Source organism: Thalassophryne amazonica, chromosome 9 (assembly GCF_902500255.1).
Source record: "Thalassophryne amazonica chromosome 9, fThaAma1.1, whole genome shotgun sequence".
Lineage (NCBI taxonomy): Eukaryota > Metazoa > Chordata > Actinopteri > Batrachoidiformes > Batrachoididae > Thalassophryne > Thalassophryne amazonica.
The window spans coordinates 29,263,848-29,284,861 of NC_047111.1; the positions used below are offsets into that span (position 1 = coordinate 29,263,848).

The 21,014-nt window shown below is 39.7% G+C and overlaps 1 protein-coding gene across 1 annotated transcript in view; it reads right to left on the reverse strand.

The window, feature by feature from the left end:
- tlcd3a (TLC domain containing 3A) overlaps nucleotides 1-21,014 on the reverse strand; it is a 118,503-nt gene that overhangs the window by 68,444 nt on the left and 29,045 nt on the right. Inside the window, exon 2 of the mRNA XM_034177841.1 lies at nucleotides 5,796-5,882. Coding sequence (XP_034033732.1) covers nucleotides 5,796-5,882 — 87 coding nt within the window. The remainder of the gene's footprint in view (nucleotides 1-5,795; nucleotides 5,883-21,014) is intronic.

The window sequence follows — 21,014 nt, forward strand, 5'->3', positions numbered from 1 at the left end:
CGCTGATGAGCAATGGAACGAAACGTTTAGCCGACTTGGCATCACCGTCCTTCTTCAGCATACTGCAGCAATGAAACTGAAAGCAGTGCAGCAGGGTTTAATTGTGCACACGTGAGAAGACCGCTATCACGCTCTATTAAGGATCACCACTAACTTCAACACGCTCAGCTGTGACCTCCACGACATGAGGCGAAATGAGGGTGGTGCGTGATATTCGTGGAAGATTTTTTGACAGCCAAAAACAGAATATCACGCACCAACATGCAATATTAAGTAACCTATCCAGATGCATTAAGTCACATTAAGAATGTCAGGAATGTGCCAAGAATGACGCAAATATGACATTCGTAATGCGTCATGCCTATGTGTAAATGCAACATAATGCAGAGAATGCGGACACAGCTCCAACTTTGGTCATATAGAGACTAGATCATGCACTGCAGTGGCTTGTGTACCCCATACTTCCACAGTGCCCATCACAGGACACCTTGAGGGACCCAGTCACACGCCTTTTCCAAATGCATAAAGCCCATGTAGACATGAGAATTTTGTGGACCCACTGACTGATTCCACTAATCAAATGTGTGTCCTGCTAATCACAAGGAAAAAAACAAATACACTGAACACAACAGGAAGCAGAAACACTCTCAGCCCTCACATATCAAGCCATCTCTGCTGGCTCACGTCCTTTCTGCTCCTGATCTCACTCCATTTGTCCCACTGATGCTGAAAGTATCCTATCTGCTAAATAAAAATTCCCAGAACTTCTCTTTTTTGTGTAATTACATAGTAATCCTCTGAACCCCACAAATGCTCAAAATTTGAGCATATTCACCCATATATTAATATACACACTTATCATATATCTATAAATGATACACCAATATGAGTGGATAAAACACTAAAGAATAAATAGCAATACACCCTTTTCGCGGACGGGTAATATTTTTCATACCACCCGAGTATAATCAGCCAATCAGGTGTCACGTGGAATTCTTTCCGCCTTGAAGCGCTTTGAAGTTAAGGTGGATGGATGATGAAAGAAGCAAAACACCTTCGCAATTTCCGTTGATATTTTGATGAATTTCTTCATTTACAGCAGCTTCATGAAACAAATGTACTCGAATGATTATCAGCATGACCGCAAGCTTACAGGCTAACCTCTGCTAACACTAGAAGACAGTTGCCAGTTATGGCTTCTGAAATAAGGGAGAAAAAAAAGAAACAGCACCGTTCAGCTGAAGCATTAGTGGACGTAAAATATTCTGTCTGTTAAGAGCTTCATCTCTTGTTTCACGCGTGTATTTCCCACCGGTGTCACGTACGTCCAGAAATGCTTCAGCTGAACGGTGTTTTCTTTTTTTTCTCCCTTGTTTCAGAAGCCATAACTGGCAACTGTCTTCTAGTGTTAGCGGAGGTTAGCCTGTAAGCTCACCGTCGTGCTGATAATCATTCGACGGCCTTTGGCCTCAGGGTGTATGCTTTTCTTCAGGGTGTATAAAGCCATATTCATTGGTGAACAACTTGATAACTGATAATATTAATTTATTTTATTTCCCATTTTGGTAAATGATAATAAAATAGCAATAAACGTTTCACAAAGATTCATCCTACATTTTGCACTCACTCTTTCAGCACTTAATTTTCTTGGTACTGTTTTAAAAAAGTATGCACATATTTTCATTTTGGATTCCTGTGTTACAAAACAGTTTTCTCATCAAATTTTTTCTCATCAAATTTAGTCATAAAATCCACATTCACTGAAACAAAGCATGCACATTCTCTAATGATGTCCTAGTTTATCTCTCTACATAGCATCATTGTTGTACCCAGCTCAGAAAAGAGAAAATAAGTGTAAACTGCCATGTGCAGATTGTGCCGTCTCTCCACTGAGTTTTATCATTTGTGCCCCATTTTTACTGAACGCTGCACTGATGTGCAGTAACTGCCTCTACATGAGGTGCTGCTGCTGTCAATCACAGTTAACAGTGGTGTGTAAACTTCCTAATACTGATGGATCCTGATATTTATGGTGGTATTGGCACTGATAGGGATATTATTTGGTGTGCTGGATCTCAGTCCCACTGACACAACAATCTAATGGTGAACTGAGTAACAGCACATGACACTCTAAAAAGCTGAGTAAAGCTGCTGTTCCTAACCACACCAGGGATGTCCCAATCAAGTTTTCTTGGCCACAGTCCCAATCCAAGTCATTTAATTGTGAGCATCAGCCAATACAGTCGTAGATATTACACTTGCACAGACATTAAATTCAATTGTGTGGATATTTGTGACAACTGAATAACTGCCTTCAGTCCAAGCTGCTCCTTAATCTTTTTTAATTCATTTACATGCTTTTGCGAAATAAAATAACCAGAACTTTACATGTCACTTATCAATTCCATTTACTGAAAAATCATATGAGTAAAACTAGAACACTCAAATATTGATTGAATGACACTGATGAAAGTCTGGTGGCTGTGCTTCACTTGTAAAATACATTCATTCAATTTATATCACCTGTCCGAGTCTGGGTTGTGGTAGCAGACGGCTAAGCAACTCATCCCACACTTCCCCATCATCGGCCAACTTTTCTTAATCATCCTGGGAGATCCTGAGGTGTTCCTAATCCAGCTGGGAAATGTAATCTCTTGAGTGTGTCCTGGGCCATTAATGGAGCCTCCTTATAGGTGGACGTGCTGTTCCATTTATCCTCCTTATTATGAAGGCAAGAATGTGGTTCTTCAGTTTGAGAGCAAAACTGATTGAATTCATGCTAACAGGATTAACACTTTTGGTGAGAGGTCAGAAAACATGAAACCCACTGAACCAAAGCCTGTGACATTCCAAGTTTGAGTTGGAGTCATTTCATGATATAGACAGTAGGGCTGTGTCATATCACAACATCCATGACAATACGAGTATAAATTTTTAAGTGAAAATGTGTCATTTGCAATATAAATATCTGGGTTTCTATTGCAGATTAAGGGATTAACAAGATGGTATAGGTGTGTTTGGCAAGTCGTCCACTCTGTCTTGGTAATTTTACTGTGTTTTTGCTGGGTTGACAATGCTTATCCTCTCCAGGTTCATAACATCAAGCACTGTTTCTCTGAGATCATCTGCTTTTTATTTCTGAGTGTTGTTCAAGAGAAATGGGTGAGTCATTTTGCAATTCAACGACTTTTCTGGATACTACTTTTGTACCAAATTTTTCAGTTTATTTCAATTTATTAATTTATATAGCGCCAACTCACGACAAAGTCGCCCCAAGGCACTTCACACAATTCACAACAACACAAATTAATCTAAAATCAAAATTAAAAGCAAGAAAAGCACAATAAAAAGATAAAACACAGTAGAATAAAAAGAAATTACAAAGCAAAACACAAATATCTTAAATTAATGATAAGACAGTCTAAAAAAAAGTGGATCTTCAGTCTTGATTTAAAAGTATCCACCGTGTCAGACTGCCTAATAACAGCAGGTAGATCGTTCCAAAGAGTCAGACCACGGTAGGAGAAGGCTCTATACCCCACAGACTTCTTGTTCATCCTCGGAACACACAGAAGCCCTGCGCCCTGCGAACGCAAGGGCCTCACAGGTACGTAGGGCTTAACCAAGTCCGCCAGGTAGAAAGGTGCCAGTCCATGAACAATTTTATAAACCAACAATAAAACCTTAAAATCCGATCTGGCAGAAACCGGTAGCCAATGAAGGGATGCCAGAATGGGAGTAATGTGGTCAAACATTCTACTTTGTGTCAAAAGTCTGGCAGCAGCATTCTGTACCAACTGAAGTCCTCGAAAGCTAGACTGCAGCAGGCCAGAAAATAAAGCATTACAATAATCCAGTCTGGAAGAAATAAACGCATGTATCAAAGTCTCAGCATCAGCCATAGACAGGATGGGACGAATCCTCGCCACATTTCGCAGATGAAAGAAGGCAGTCCTCGTAACGTCTCTAATGTAAATAATGATTACAATCACCTGTTTATGTCACCTGCTTGAAATAAAATTATTAAAATTATTTATTTACTTTTACCACATTACAAGCCCTAAGTTGCCCTCATCTTTAGAATGTGTTGCAGGTATTAAATGCAGGAATGGATGTACACTCACCGGCCACTTTATTAGGTACACCTGTTCAATTACTTGTTAACACAAATAGCTAATCAGCCAATCACACCAGCAACTCAATGCATTTAAGCATTTAGACATGGTGAAGATGGCTTGCTGAAGTTCAAACCAAGCATCAGAATGTGGAAGAAAGGGGATTTTAAGTCACTTTAAACGTGGCATGATTGGTGGTTCCAGACGGCTGGTCTGAGTATTTCAGAAACTGCTGATCTACTGGGATTTTCACACACAACGATCTCTAGGGTTTACAGAGAATGTCCAAAAAAGAGAAGATATCCAGTGAGCGGACGCTGTGTGGATGAAAATGTCTGGTTGGTGTCAGAGGTCAGAAGATAATGGGCAGACTGGTTGGATGGGCAACTGTGTGATGCCATCATGTCAGTATGGACCAACATCTGTGAGGAATGTTTCCAACACCTTGTTGAATCGATGGAGGTGATGGTCTAGTGGTTAAGGTTAAGGCTTGAGTCCAGAAGATCGAAGAAGTGAGCACCTTGTATGGCAGCACCCTGACATCGGGGTGAATGTGAGGCATAATTGTAAAGCACTTTGAGCATCTGATGCAGATGGAAAAGCGCTATATAAATTCATTCCATATGCCACAAAGAATTAAGGCAGTTCTGAAGGCAAAAGGGGTCCAACCCAGTACTAACAAGTGGCCAGTGAGTGAGTGAGTGAGTGAGTGAGTGAGTGAGTGAGTGTATATTAAGAAATTAAATTAATGTGACTACATAAAACATCAAATATCAGATTCATACTGTCAAAGTAAATACAAAAATCACTGCAGCTTTTGTTTTTATTTGCGTTTGCATACTGTCTCAACATTTTTCTGATTTGGGGCTGTATGGTTGTCCATTCAGCTGCTCCAGTTTTGTGTTCGGGGTCGCCACAGCGGATGCAACCAGATCCGCAATGATATTTTGGCACAGGTTTTATGCCGGATGCCCTTCCTGACGCAACTCCAGTGTTACCTGGGGAAACACACACAGCCGCTGGTGTTCCAACGAGGTCTGCCATCCAAGTACTAACCAGGTCCCGCATTGCTTAGCTTCTGAGATCTGACAGGATCAGGCTGACACAGAGCAGATCGGCTGCTGATTTGGGGCTGTATAATAAGTGTAAAAAATACATACAAGTGTTCCACAAAGTTTACAAACTGCAGGTAGGACAGAATTTTTTTCTACTCCTAAATTTGATGCCATTTGACAACCCCTGGACTGCTCAAAGTCTAACTTAGTCATGTCTCCGAATTCAAAATCAGACTCATTGCTGGGAAAAATAGTGCTATTTTTTTCTGTGCTACTGTTGTTCTGCAAGACTGCTGCACACTGAACAAGAGCAACTTGATATGTCACACTCAGTGCACTGTACGGATCAACAGTGATTAAAAAAGCTAGCTTGCACTGGGTGTTTCACCTTAAATATGAATAGTCAGCCATACATCTCAATTGCCTGCACCCATATATAGATATTTTTATTTCATTTTGCATACCTGAACAGAATTTGTAAATGTTTCGGAAAGTAAAATTTGCATCACTTGCACTTTGTCTTGCTATGGTATCAGATCTGTATTGCTGATACAATGATTCTGTTAATCATATTGAAATAAAACAACAACCACTCACTCCTGAAAAGATTGACAAGCAGTCTAACCTGCCGTTAATAACGTTTCCTCGGCATGATGACACAACGATGATTCCTGCTGTGGTGGCCATAACTGCATGGATGGAAGACACCAGTCTGTTGAAGACACAGATATTACACATTAAAACACCAGGAAAAAAAGATAATGGAACTGCTGCATTCACAAACTTCAATAATTCAAAGATTCTTTACAAGAATTCAAAAATTTGTCTAAATAACAAATATACAACTTTTGTTTTTCAACTGAACGTAACTAATAAGATTAATTTTTTTTTTAGAGTTGTTCACAAACTCTACTGGACTAAACTTCAAAAATTTACTGACATAAATCATCCTGGGTAATGTGAAAAACAAGTTTTTTTTAATAATAGTTGCTGGATTGTTTAGTTTGTTTTACTCATTTGTGAAAATTTCAAATTGTTAGTTTTTGGCTTCATTGCCATAGTTGGATATCTCAAAAACACATGAATAGATTTAAATGGAATTTAAGTGAAAAGCAAGTTCCTTTGACATCTCCCTTTTTCCCCCCACTCAGGGTCACCACAACAGATCTCTGAGGTGGATCTACATGTTGACATTTGGTCAAAAAAAAGAAAAAAGAAAAAGTCAATTACATTCCGAGCCAGATGCAAGTCAATACTACTACTACTACAACACTGAGTAGAGCAAGTAGTTCGACATGATAAATAAATGGGAGGCATAATGAAATGTAATGTTACAGTCACATTTGTGGGGTTCACGGATCAACCCTGATCAGTTTCATCACGACTGCTAACACAGTGACTCACATCATGTTACCCTGACATTATACAATTACAACCCCTGGCAAAAATTATGGAATCACCGGCCTTGGAGGATGTTCATTCAGTTGTTTAATTTTGTAGAAAAAAAGCAGATCACAGACATGACACGAAACTAAAGTCATTTCAAATGGCAACTTTCTGGCTTTAAGAAACACTATAAGAAATCAGGAAAAAAAATTGTGGCAGTCAGTAACGGTTACTTTTTTAGACCAAGCAGAGGGAAAAAAATATGGAATCACTCAATTCTGAGGAAAAAAATTATGGAATCATGAAAAACAAAAGAACGCTCCAAGACATCACTAGTATTTTGTTGCACCACCTCTGGCTTTAATAACAGCTTGCAGTCTCTGAGGCATGGACTTAATGAGTGACAAACAGTACTCTTCATCAATCTGGCTCCAACTTTCTCTGATTGCTGTTGCCAGATCAGCTTTGCTGGTTGGAGCCTTGTCATGGACCATTTTTTTCAACTTCCCCCAAAGATTTTCAATTGGATTAAGATCTGGACTATTTGCAGACCATGACATTGACCCTATGTGTCTAGCCCATTGTAACAGATGGCTGCTTTTTGTGGCTTACATGGCAACTCTGCCAGCCACTGCCATTAGGGAACACACTGTTACATCATGAAAAGTTCTTTAGTGCGACTGCAACACTGCAGTGCGACACCAAACTAATCGGACCAAATTTATGCAAACACGAACCTTCACCATTACAAATTTTCTCTTGTGCACCCCCTACTGGTCACATACCCTCAGGGGTGCACGCACCACAGTTTGGGAAACCTGTCTATAGAGATTTCCTTTGAATTTCAATCATCCAAACTTAAACAGTCCATTGGGATGTTCTCTTGACTACACTTCATGAATAAATTTTGTTGCTCTTTTGTATAATATAATCAATGGCTTTATATTTGAATATATGTCATTTTCAACAAGTACAAAACCAAAGGCCTGATCTGTGACCCTGGCTTCTCCGTTTTCCCCAAAAGCTTAGCCCCCCCCAATCACCTCTCACCCCCAGCAGTAAATAATAACCCTAATTTTATTGTCAAATTATTTTTTAGCTGAGCTACTAAAGGATTAACTACTCATTACTTGTCTGCTTTCAAAAGCTGTACAGCTGCATTTGCTGTCACAAGACCCAGATTTCGCACAGTCCATTCATTGTGTGTCCGCCAGTAACCCCCCTCTCTTTCCTCATGGAAGGTTGAGGTTGAAGGGCCGAGGATCATGTGGAGAGGAAAAAGGGACTGCATTACCAGATTTCTCAAGAGAAACATCACTTCCCTGAAGACACTCCTAAAACAAGCAATTTGACTTCAAAAAAAGATCCCCAAAAGCAAAAGCTGAACTTAATACATTTCTGATTTTATTAATTAGTTTTAAAAACATAAACCAAAAATACATCATGAAATAATAATAACAATATTAAATATGTGCATTTATCATTACAGAATTCCAGTTATAGACTCACCAGCCACTTTATTAGGTACACCTGTTCAATTGCTTAACATAAATAGCTAATGAGCCAATCAGATGCACTTAGACATCAAGATGAGGTGAAGACAACTTGCTAATGTTCATACCACGCATCAGAAAAGGGGGGAATTAAGTGACTTTGAATGTGGCATGGCTGTTGGTACCAGACGGACTGCTCTGAGTATTTCGGGAAACTGCTGATCTACTGGGATTTTCACACACAACCATCTCTAGGGTCCAAAAAAGAGAAGATGTCTATTGAGTGCTAGTTGTGTGGACGAAAATGCCTTGTTGATGTCCGAGATTACAACCCCTGGCAAAAATGATGGAATCACCGGCCTCGGAGGATGTTCATTCTGTTGTTTAATTTTGTAGAAAAAAAGCAGATCACAGACATGACACAAAACTAAAGTCATTTCAAATGGCAACTTTCTGGCTTTAAGAAACACTATAAGAAATCAAGAAAAAAGATTGTGGCAGTCAGTAACAGTTACTTTTTTAGACCAAGCAGAGGAAAAAAATATGGACTCACTCAATTCTGAGGAATAAATTATGGAATCACCCTGTAAATTTCCATCCCCAAAACTAACACCTGCATCAAATCACATCTGCTCGTTGACATTGACCCTATGTCATGAAATTGACCATATGTGTCTTTTTGCAAGGAATGTTTTCACAGTTTTTGCTCTATGGCAAGATGCATTATCTTCTTGAAAAATGATTTCATCATCCTCAAACATCAGAAAAGTGTCCAAAATATCAACGTAAACTTGTGCATTTGTTGATGATGTAATGACAGCCATCTCCCCAGTGCCTTTACCTGACATGCAGCCCCATATCATCAATGACTGTGGAAATTTACATGTTCTCTTCAGGCAGTCATCTTTATAAATCTCATTGGAACGGCACCAAACAAAAGTTCCAGCATCATCACCTTGCCCAATGCAGATTCGAGATTCATCACTGAATATGACTTTCATCCAGTCATCCACAGTCCACGATTGCTTTTCTTTAGCCCATTGTAACCTTGTTTTTTCTGTTTAGGTGTTAATGATGGATTTCGTTTAGCTTTTCTGTATGTAAATCCCATTTCCTTTAGGCAGTTTCTTACAGTTCGGTCACAGACGTTGACTCCAGTTTCCTCCCATTCGTTCCTCATTTGTTTTGTTGTGCATTTTCGATTTTTGAGACATATTGCTTTAAGTTTTCTGTCTTCACGCTTTGATGTCTTCCTTGGTCTACCAGTATGTTTGCCTTTAACAACCTTCTCATGTTGTTTGTATTTGGTCCAGAGTTTAGACACAGCTGACTGTGAACAACCAACATCTTTTGCAACATTGCGTGATGATTTACCCTCTTTTAAGAGTTTGATAATCCTCTCCTTTGTTTCAATTGACATCTCTCGTGTTGGAGCCATGATTCATGTCAGTCCACTTGGTGCAACAGCTCTCCAAGGTGTGATCACTCCTTTTTAGATGCAGACTAACAAGCAGATGTGATTTGATGCAGGTGTTAATTTTGGGGATGAAAATTTACAGGGTGATTCCATAATTTATTCCTCAGAATTGAGTGAGTCCATATTTTTTTCCTCTGCTTGGTCTAAAAAAATAACCGTTACTGACTGCCACAATCTTTTTTTCTTGATTTCTTATAGTGTTTCTTAAAGCCAGAAAGTTGCCATTTGAAATGACTTTAGTTTTGTGTCATGTCTGTGATCTGCTTTTTTTCTACAAAATTAAACAACTGAATGTACATCCTCCAAGGCCGGTGATTCAATAATTTTTGCCAGGGGTTGTAGAAGAGAATGGGCAGACTGGTAGGGCTGTCACGATTAGGAATTTCTGGAGGCGATTAATTGTCAGACAAATAATTGTGATTGACGAATATATTGTCTATTTTTGTTCCTTTAATCCCTTCTTTATAGTCTACTATCGTAGTACAAGGCTACACAAATCTGGAAGAACATTTGGGTTCTGTGAGTGGAAAACTGGGAATAATGAAACATTTTTATTTTTATCTTCATTTTACATACAGTCCCAACTTTTTCTGATTTGTGGTTGTTTCTGTTGCATTTCTGAAATTGTTTCTCCTCATCAGTCATGTTTTGTGCTTGAACACTACATTAAGCTCAACATTGAACAAATAAATACCTTTGGAAAATAACAGCTGTTAAAGCTCAGAGTTCTCACCTGCTTTTTGTGATCTGTGCATCTGAACATCACCACAGCTTCTCCACGTCAGGGTTTTTTTTTGTTGTTGTTGTTGCTCAGTTCATTCATATATTCTCATTTTTTAAATATGAGGTCTGTTAGAAAAGTATCTGACCTTTTTATTTTTTTCAAAAACCATATGGATTTGAATCACGTGTGATTGCATCAGCCAAGCTTGAACCTTCGTGCGCATGCGTAAGTTTTTTCACGCCTGTCGGTTGCGTCATTCGCCTGTGAGCAGGCTTTGTGTGAGCAGTGGTCCACCCCTCTCGTCGGATTTTTATTGCGAATAAATGTCTGAACGATTTGGAGTTTTGCTGCATCAATTTTTTCCAGAAACTGTGAGAGACCTCCAGGTGGACACCATTTGGAAAATTCTGTTGGCTTTCAGGGACGATTTTATGGGGATTACACAGATTAAGGAGTGCTCCAGCCGGTTTAAAGACCGCCCACAGCTGCTGAGAGCGTGCCGCGCTCCAAGCGCTGATTGACAGGCTGAATCAACCAGATCATTTCCAACATGAAGGCTTTGTTGATCCGGGACGTCGTCTGACTTACACAAAAATGGCAGGAGACGTGGACATCAGTACTTTTACGGCACATTCCACTGTTACAGGAGTTTTTTCATGGAAAGAAAAGCGGACGGATGCGCCACCGTGCCGTTCATGGCGCGGGACAAAACCACCTCCGTGTTGGTCTCACAGGACGGCTTTGAGATGGCTTTCAGACAGCTGTCGGTGGGTTTTCAGTCGTGTGACTAACCGAAAAATTGTGGATGAGCCTGGACATGCCAGAACATGTCCTGTGAGGCTTCATCATGGCGTTGCTTTGTGCCATGTGGCTCCTCCGCACCCGTCTCAATGTGCCGAAAAAGTGCTGATGTCCACGTCTTCCGCAATTCCTGTGCTAGTCAGAGGGCGTCCCGGATAAAACACAGCATCCAGTTTGAAAATGAACAGCACATTCCACTGTTACAGGAGCTTTTGGCATGGAAAGAGGAGTGGAGGAATTCCGGAGGAATGACATAGCGGTCATCAAGCAACAGATTACCACTGTCACCTATGTTTTTTAATTCTTTCATTTGTTCAGCCACAGTTAGTATTCCAGTAAGCCAATACATTGCTAAGGGACAATTACAGCTGTCAACTCATAAGGCACAGTCAAAATTCTGAGTTTTTCTCCCCATTAGAACTGCATGACATTTAAGAGAAGGGGGTCTATGCACAGGATAAAGCAAATGCAGAATATGATAAAATATAATTTTTTTAGTTTTAAAACGATACGTGAGACATTTATTTATTTATAAATATTACATAATATTACACAAAATTGACGAACTCACTGACTGAATGCCACACTACTATTATTGTGAACACCCCCTTTTCTACTTTTTTACTAATAGCCCAATTTCATAGCCTTAAGAGTGTGCATATCATGAATGCTTGGTCTTGGATTTGTGAGAATCTACTGAATCTACTGGTACCTTTTTTCCCATGTAACAATACGAAATATACTCAAAACCTGGATTAATCTTTTTAGTCACATAGCACTACTATTATTCTGAACACTACTGTAGAACCTCATCATTTTCAAAGGTTTTAGACACATAACAACCTGGATACAAAGGTTAATCAGTTGATCAAAAAGGTCATCCCACTTAAGAGGTTCATGGAAGTAGATTTTTATTTATTTATTTATTCAAAATATAGCAATATCACAGTGCTGGTAGGAGACAGTGCATTGGGAAACCTGCTTAAGCATCTAAGAGAACTCAGCTCTGTCACTACATAAGGTTCAGCCAGGAGGTAGAACCATATTTGACACTCTGCAATTAGTGGTTTTGGTACAGGTGAACAGGGCAGCCGCCCAGGGTGGCATCTTTTCATGATACATGGGGGGCAGCACAAGCACTTTAAAAAAAAAAAAAAAAAGGACAGGCGCTCTCCTCCCCGGGCCGTGCGCTCTGCTCTGCTTTGGCTCAGTTTGGATGGAGCATCCTGCTCCCCGTTTCTCCATTGTTCCTCTCAGTGGGACCCTGCTGTCCGGCTCCCGAGTGTCTCCTCTGTGGCAGGGCAAAGTCCACTTAGGATGCAGCACAGAACCAGAACTCTCTGCGCTACATTTCTCTGTGCATCATCCAGCAAACAAGGCAAGCAGCTAGTTTATGAAATAAAAGGTGTTTTGAAGCGGACAGATGGGGTGTAAGAACAGGTTAGAATCTCACCAGAAAGGACAAACCGCCCACTCGTGGAGTTGCGTTCACTTTTTTGTGTGCCTGCAAGACTGTGTGTTATTGTTTTTAATTAATCGTTTTAATCATTTTCCAGCAGCTAGAAACTCTGTTTGCATTGTCATACTAACAAAATAATGCATTTAGGTGGGAAAAAAGCATTAGTATATGTTGTTAACATGTCGCAGAACAGCCGTTTTAGCGATGACACACAGAGCGGCTCAGAGTTTTAAAGGGGGAAAAATGCGTTAAAAAAGTCTTTGTAAAGCTCAGGACAGGTGTACTGCCGTCACCGTGCTTTGAGAGACGACAAAACTGTTTTTTTAACTCGGAGCTGCTGCACAAAACAACTCAATTTTATTTATAAAGTACTTTAGAACAGCCACAACTGAAACAAAGTACTGTACATGGGGCCATGAAAAAAAACAACCCAACAACAACAAAAACAGCAGAAAACAAATAAAAACAACTAAACCAGAGCTAAATCTCCTGCTATGTTAAAAGCCAGTGAATAAAAATGGGCTACAAGATTGGTTTTAAAAACAGACAGTGAGAAGGCCTGCATAATGTGCGCAGGTACAGCATTCCAAATTTTTATGAGCAGCAGAGAATGGTCCGCTCTGAGCATTCGCTTGCAACTCAGTACCTCAAGAAGCAGCTGATCAGCTGACCGGACGCACCGCGCAGGGGCGTAGGGGTGCAGAAGCTCAGAGAGGTAGGGCGGGGCAAGGCCATTTAAAGATTTAAAAACAAATAAAATGATCTCAAAATGAACCTGAAACTGCACAGGCAGCCAGTGAAGGGAGGCCAGGATAGGTGCAATGTGCTCCCTCTTTCGTACTCCAGTTAGTAGATGAGCGGCAGCGTTGTGAATTAACTGGAAACCTGCAAGGGAGGAATGGCTAATTCCAAAATAAAGTGCATTACAGTAATTGAGCCGAAAGGTAATGAAGGCATGGATTACTGTTTCAACGTGCTGATGTGTGAGAAAAGGCTTCACCTTAGCAAGCTGAATGAGGTCAAAGAAACTTAACTCCTGCAGTAATTTGGTAGTCTAATTTAAAATTGCTGTCCATCTTAAAACACAAATTAGTAACAGTAGACTTTGCATAAACTGCCAATGGACCCAAATCAACAGGGGAGGGTACACAGGAGCCGTAAGGGCCAAATACAATCACCTCTGTTTTCTTATCATAAAAACCTAAGACATTTAGGACCATCCAGGCTTTAAAATCTTCAAGACATAATAGCAGGGGTTTGAGAGAAAAGGCATTACTTTTCCTCAGGGGGACATATACAGTAAGTGGGGTAAAAAAGTATTTAGTCAGCCCCTGATGGTGCAAGTTCTCCTACTTAGAAAAATGAGAGAGGTCTGTAATTTTCATCATAGGTACCCTTCAACTATGAGAGACAAAATGAGAAAAAAATTCCAAATTCCAAGAAATCACCTTGTAGGATTTTTAAAGAATTTATTTGTAAATTATGGTGGAAAATAAGTATTTGGTCAATAACAAAAGTTCAACTCAATACTTTGTGACATAATCTTTGTTGGTAAAGACAGAGGTCAAACGTTTCCTGTAAGTCTTCACCAGGTTTGCACACACTGTAGCTGATATTTTGGCCCACTCCTCCATGCAGATTTCCTCTAGAGCAGTGATGTTTTGGGGCTGTCACTGGGCAACACGGACTTTCAATTCCCTCCACAAATTTTCTATGTGGTTGAGGTCTGGAGACTGGCTTGGCCACTCCAGGACCTTGCAATGCTTTTTACGGAGCCACTCCTTTGTTGCCGGAGCGGTGTGTTTGGGATCATTGTCATGCTGGAAGACCCAACCACGTTGCATCTTCAATACTCTCACTGACAAAGAGGTTTTTGGCTTAAAATCTCACAATACATGGCCACGTTCATTCTTCCCTTAACACGGATCAATCGTCTTGACCCTTTGCAGAAAAACAGCCTCAAAGCATGATGTTTCCACCCCGATGCTTCACAGTAGGTATGGTGTTCTTGGAATGCAACTCAGCATTCTTCTTCCTCTAAACATGACGAGTTGAGTTTTTACCAAAATGTTCTATTTTGGTTTCATCTGACCACATGATATTCTTCCAATCCTCTTCTGGATCATCCATATGCTCTCTGGCAAACTTCAGATGGGCCTGGACATGTACTGGCTTAGGCAGGAGGACACGCCTGGCGCTGCAGGATTTGAGTCCCTCTGTGCATAATGTGTAGCCTTTGTTACTTTGGTCCCAGCTCTCTGCAGGTCATTCATCAGGTCCCTCCATGTAGTTCTGGGATTTTTGTTCACCATTCTCATGATCATTTTGACCCCACGGGATGACATCTTGCGTGGAGCCCCAGATCGAGGGCGATTATCAATGGTCTTGTGTGTCTTCCATTTTCTTACAATTGCTCCCACAGTTGATTTATTCACACCAACTTGCTTGACTATTGTAGATTCACTCTTCCCAGCCTGGTGCACACCTACAGTTTTCTTCCTGATGTCCTTTGACAGCTCTTTGGTCTTGGCAATGGTTGAGTTTGGAGTCTGACTGTTTGAGGCTGTGGACAGGTGTCTTTTATACAGACAATGAGTTCCAACAGGTGCCATTAATACAGGTAACAGGTGAAGGACAGAAGAGCTTCTTAAACAAGAATTTACAGGTCTGTGAGAGCCAGAAATTGTGCTTGTTTGTGGTTGACCAAATACTTATTTTCCACCATAATTTACAAATAAATTATTTAAAAATCCTACAATGTGATTTCCTGGATTTTATTTTCCTCATTTTGTCTCTCATAGTTGAAGTGTACCTATGATGAAAATTACGGACCTCTCTCATCTTTCTGAGTAGGAGAACTTGCACAATCAGGGACTGACTAAATACTTTTTTACCCCACTGTATCTGGATGTCATCGGCATAACAATGAAAAGAGTGACCCCATATTTACTGAGGATAGAGCCTATGGGAAACATGTACAGGGAGAAAAGCAGGGGTCCTAAAATGTAGGACCCCGTATAAGAGTGGAGCGGAGGAGGATTCACAAACCCCAAGAACAACGCTCATAGTTCTGTCTGATAAGTAGGACCTACTACCACCAATGTGAGCTCGCTGAAAGTGGGCAGTGCAGTCGAATCCGGATCTCCCCCCTGCCCAAGGGCCAGTTTTAATAAAAAATAGTAATGTACAGTGACTTGAAGAAGTAACTTTAATCTGATTACTGATTTGGAAAGATTACTGAAAAAAGTGGTCTGTAACGCATTTCACTGCTCTCAACTAACCTAGATTTGGAAAAAGACTCACACACTGGTCCAATACATTTAAAAGTCCATCACTGCCATGCTCCATTCTTAAATCTGCAAATATATTTCATATAAAACCAGTAGTCACAGCTTGCGCTCAAATAATGTTTTATTGTCTGTTTCAAAGGTTCACACTGAACTTTGCTTTTTACTTTTGTCGACCTGCTGCTTGTATTCTCTTGCAGATGACATTACAACTCCAAGAGCTGACCTCACTCCGGGTTTTTAAATGTATTGTAAATGGACTGGAAGCAGATTCCATTAGTTTCTAACTGCTTCCCTTCCAGTTCTAATGTACTACTGACTGATTGTTTCTAGGTCTGTTGAGCTGCTTCATTTTGTTGTGGATTTTTTTTTTTTTTTTAACTGATTAATGTGGGTTTTCTGAACTGTTTTTATTGCCTTGGCCAGGGCTCACTTGTGAAAGAGACCTTGTAACCTCAATGGGACTTACCTGGTTAAGTATAAGGACACCAGGAAACAAGAAATCTAGACTTAAGTTGACTTTTGGAGAAAGCGTTTAACTGTCATCCAGCTTCGCTCCTGTAGCTGGTGCTTCGTCAGAATTTTCAAACTGTTGAAAAATGTGAATGAATCCCGACAACACCTCAATTCATCTGTATTCCGTTTTGCTTTCTGTCTTGATGTTGCCTCATCATTTGTGTAGTTCCCATACCATCAGCATTCTGTTTGACTGTTGTCCAACTTCGTCCAACCTTCCAAGTCGACGTCTTGCATGAACGTTGATGATATCTGAACAGAGCAATAACTAAGGCTCTGACGAGCCGAAAAGCAACATTTTCATACAGAAATATCGTCAATAACGTTTTATCAACTACTTTAACTATTTACGCACGTTACAGCAGTCTTTGGATGAAACGCGCATGTGCGCACGCACGTTGCAGCCATGAAGACAAACCTGTCGATCAAGACAACCAGTTTTCGCAGCTGCAGGTGCCGTGGAGAGCACAGGCTGGCTGCAGATTTGATCACAGGCTGGCACTCGGTCTGATACCTGTTGTCAAGTCACGCCATCATGAATGTTTTGTTTTGATTTTGTTTAAAGCGTCAAGATCGCCATTCACTTCTTTTTTCTTTTGTTAGTTTCGGTTTTGTTTCATTCTTTTATGCGCTCTGGACTTGCAGGATTTTTGGTGATGGGAGAACTGCAGGCTCATTCATCCACCTTTTCTTGACAATTTGACTTTTTTCCTTCGTTCAGCGATCGCCGTGTGCTGTGTGACCGGGCCTATAGGTTAAATGTGACAGAGCATGAGTGACACCATGGGTGACCTGGGTAGGATGAAAGATGTCTGAATCCCCCCCCACACACACACACAAAACCTACATGTACAAGTTACTGAAAAGCTAAGTTATCCATGTGAAGCCTGCTAATTTTCGAAAATGATGTCTGAAAATATTTTAATTCCTTCTGAAGAAAAGTCCCTCTGTGACACTGGCACTTTGCGCCACAGTTGCCCCGTCAGATCATGGTTTCTGCGCCAGAGGTCAACCATCAGGCGTCGATGCAAGGCCGGTCGCAGACCACAGTCACCACCAACTCAGACTGACTCTCTGAGTCTGACTCTTTACACCCAAAGCAATCAAAGGGAATAATGAGATTATTAACCATCAGATGACAAAGTAAAACCTCTTAAATCATCAAGCTTCAGCTATCTGTTGCTGGGATAGATGATGACTGGAGTGCAGTTTGAAGCAGAAACAAGGTGATAATCGGTGAAATGCTGGTGACGCTAAGAAATGACAATGCTGAGTTCCGAAACAACGCATGCGCAGTGAAGGCAGGGCAGACCGATTTTTAGTGGGGACCGTTAAAACCTACTTCTGCTATATTTTTCACAAAAATATTAAAAACCTGGAGTTGTCATTTAGCTGAAGATGATGGTTGAAGTGTATGTTCAGGATTAATTTTAACATTTTGTGCAGTAGTGAGCTGACTGTCACAGACAGGTCCAAGTTTTGCAGATCACAGAAAGGATCATGTTTCTTAATTTTACTGTTTTACTTAATCGGATTTGGCACCAGCAGTTGATTTAAATCTCATTCAAGTTGAAATAATTTCCTTACTGTGTATCATTTGTAAAATAATAAATTTAGGGTTGAATCAAGTGTAACGTCATATTTTGCGTTTTATCTGCAAGTAGGCCATCTCAATAAAGAACACTGAAAAATGACAAATGTGTGGCAGCAAAATCTGCCATACAGAAACATTAAAGTAAAATGTTCTAATAGAAATGAAGTGAAAATAGTAATTTAGCAAAAAAAAAAAAAAATAAAAATCATGAAGACTTTTCCAAAGAAACCATTATTTCACAGATTTCCTTCCAGAAAGCTATAACTCTAAAAAAAAAAAAAAAAAAAAAAAAATCAAACTTTAAATTACAAAAAAAGTTTAATTGGAAATAGACACAAAACTTTATGATGAGATACATATTTAATTGCAATATTACATAAACTGCATATAATTTGACAATGCTGGGAAATAAAACTAATATACTACTTTTTTGTAAAAAAGAGCAATAAATTAAATTTTCTATTGTAAGTGCAACCCATCAGAATCTGATATCTACATCACAGAATTTGACTAGCATAAAAAAGTTGCACACTGACCTCCCCCTTTATGTATGCATGCACACATTTTCTTCATCCATGAAACCCTTGCTCAACTTCTCAACAACTCATTGCACACTAGAAATCTGCACTGCTGAAGCCAATATGTCATTAAAAATACCTTTAAAAAACAATCAAACAAACCTCAATTCTTAATGTGATCTGAGTGATGGTTTGGCTCAGCCTCATTTTCCATGGACATGTTTTACCAGATTGTATGGACATAAACTGTACATGCACCCTGACATCTGTCAGCAATGACTGAGGGGGATTCTGACAATAAATATGCACATTAAATTTTGCTTAAACTAGTATTTCTCAAAGTATTTCAGACCAAGGACCACTTAACCAACAAGAAAACATCTTGTGGACCACCTATCATACATATGACACCCATCACCTACCAATCGCATACCAAACAGTATAAAACTATTGATTAGACTCTGGAGTCATTTTTAAACAGTTTTAGAAATGCTTTTAAGTTAGAATATAATATCTATCTGTGTGTGTATGAGTGCGAATATGTGGCTTACATATCTCTCTGTTTGTCAGATCGGCCTCAGCTTTCAGATATGGTTTGCACATGCACGATGATGTGCATCCTTTATTATGAAAATTTTGGGGAATAATTTTCAAAACCTTTATTTTAAAACCTTTATTTTCATTACATGGTTGGGTCGCTTGAGAAATACATTGCTTCTCCAAACATACCATGAATAAAATCAAGTGCACCCTCTCTTCTTCTATGGTATTTACTGCACCACTTTAATCAGCTAACATTTTCTTAGCCTAAGCTGAGTAATCAATGGATCCCACGATTTATCCAGACTGACCAAGACTGACTGCAAATACGAGTAAATTAAGTAGTTTTATTAATTTTTTGGTGGAGGCTTTTTGTGGCATTTTGTCAATGCGGCAATCCACCCTGTTGTCAAAACATACTCTTGTGAACAAATCAAGCACAAACTCTCTTCTACGGCGTTTAACGACAGCTGGCATTCTTATTGTTGCATTGCTGCCACCTTCTGCATCAGTCCGTTATAGCAGTACTAAATCCTATTGATGAGTCCAGTGTCTTTCAAGTATTTAACCCTCTGGGACCCAAGGGCATTTTTTGGACAGTTCACTCGCCTGGCATAAATGTTTTATTATGGCTGTTAACAGCTCTCCCTGCATCCCACAATCAAGTTTTATGTCTCTTTTTTCAGGACAACCTGTTCTTTCATAATATAAATGCTTTTGTTGTGTTTTATAAGTGTAATAAAGGTTTACAATAAAAAATAACAATGGAAAATGTAAAGCAAAAAATAATTTTCCACACATTTATTCAAAACACACAGCAAACTATAATAAACAACTGTTTTGACACTTTATAAAGGTAATTTTAGGTCTTGTGTGAAAGACTGTACAACAAAAAAGTTCAAACAAACACAAATGCACATTTTGAACAATATATACAAAATGGTCTATGCGTTTATGCTCCAGTCTGAGGAGTGGCCCCTCTCCCTCACCTCACTAATATGGTAAACAATGCTTTACGCCAGAGGGAGAGAGCCACAGAGTAATCCAGTAACATTCACATGCAAACTAGTGGAGCAATCCTGATAGTTACACACTCTTTGTTTGAGCACATGAGATTGTCATGCCAGGCTCTCCGTCTGCTTTCACTTTCGCTGTGCGTAATGGCGCAGGGCGCATTGGAGGCGTTAGGGGGCTATTCAAATGGGCCAACTAGTAAGATATCACTCCTGAAAACAATCTTTGGTTTATCATGTGAGGTAAATCTGCCCTACAATTGGATTTTGGAAAACCATGTGACGGTGAACCAATTCCAATTGGACACTCACATTGCGCACGTCATCACACAGGTTCTATGAGGAGTACAAAGATGGCCGATGGTGGAACGAAAGTCCGCAGAGTTAACTTTTCAGACAAAAAAAAAAGTAAGTTTCTATCTCATATCATTAAAAAGTTATTTATAATTTAGTAAAGCTTGGTCCCAGCCGTCATATACGACGGTGTCGGCCCCAGAGAGTTAAAAAGCCAACACTTCCCCCCCTTACACTTGACCAAATGTCTGAAACTGTCTGCAGATCACCTAAACAATTCATACTTATTACAATATTCCACCATATATACCCTTTACTTTACCTCAAAAAACAAATCTACCAAGACTGAGCCTTCAAAACACTTCAAAAAATCATGTTGTTTCATTACTGTTTTTGCATTTCCCTAATGGCCAAAAAAGCAAAACACAGTGGGAGTGGTACTTTCACATTAGTGGAATGAGGTTCAACTACCTAAAGTGTCCTTGCTAAAAGCCAAAATATATGAAAACACAATACTTAATCAATCCACACATTTCACAACAAACCTAAATGTCCCTGAATCATATTATCAATAACTATTGTATTCACATCCATATGTTTGTGCTTCATGTACACTAACTGTGTTTATTCCTTCCTGTATCTCAATGTGTGTATATGTATGACCATGTTGGATGAATGTCAATCTTTTTCTTAAAAATAATTATATTTGCATGTCTCTTTGTATCTCAACGTCAACCATGTC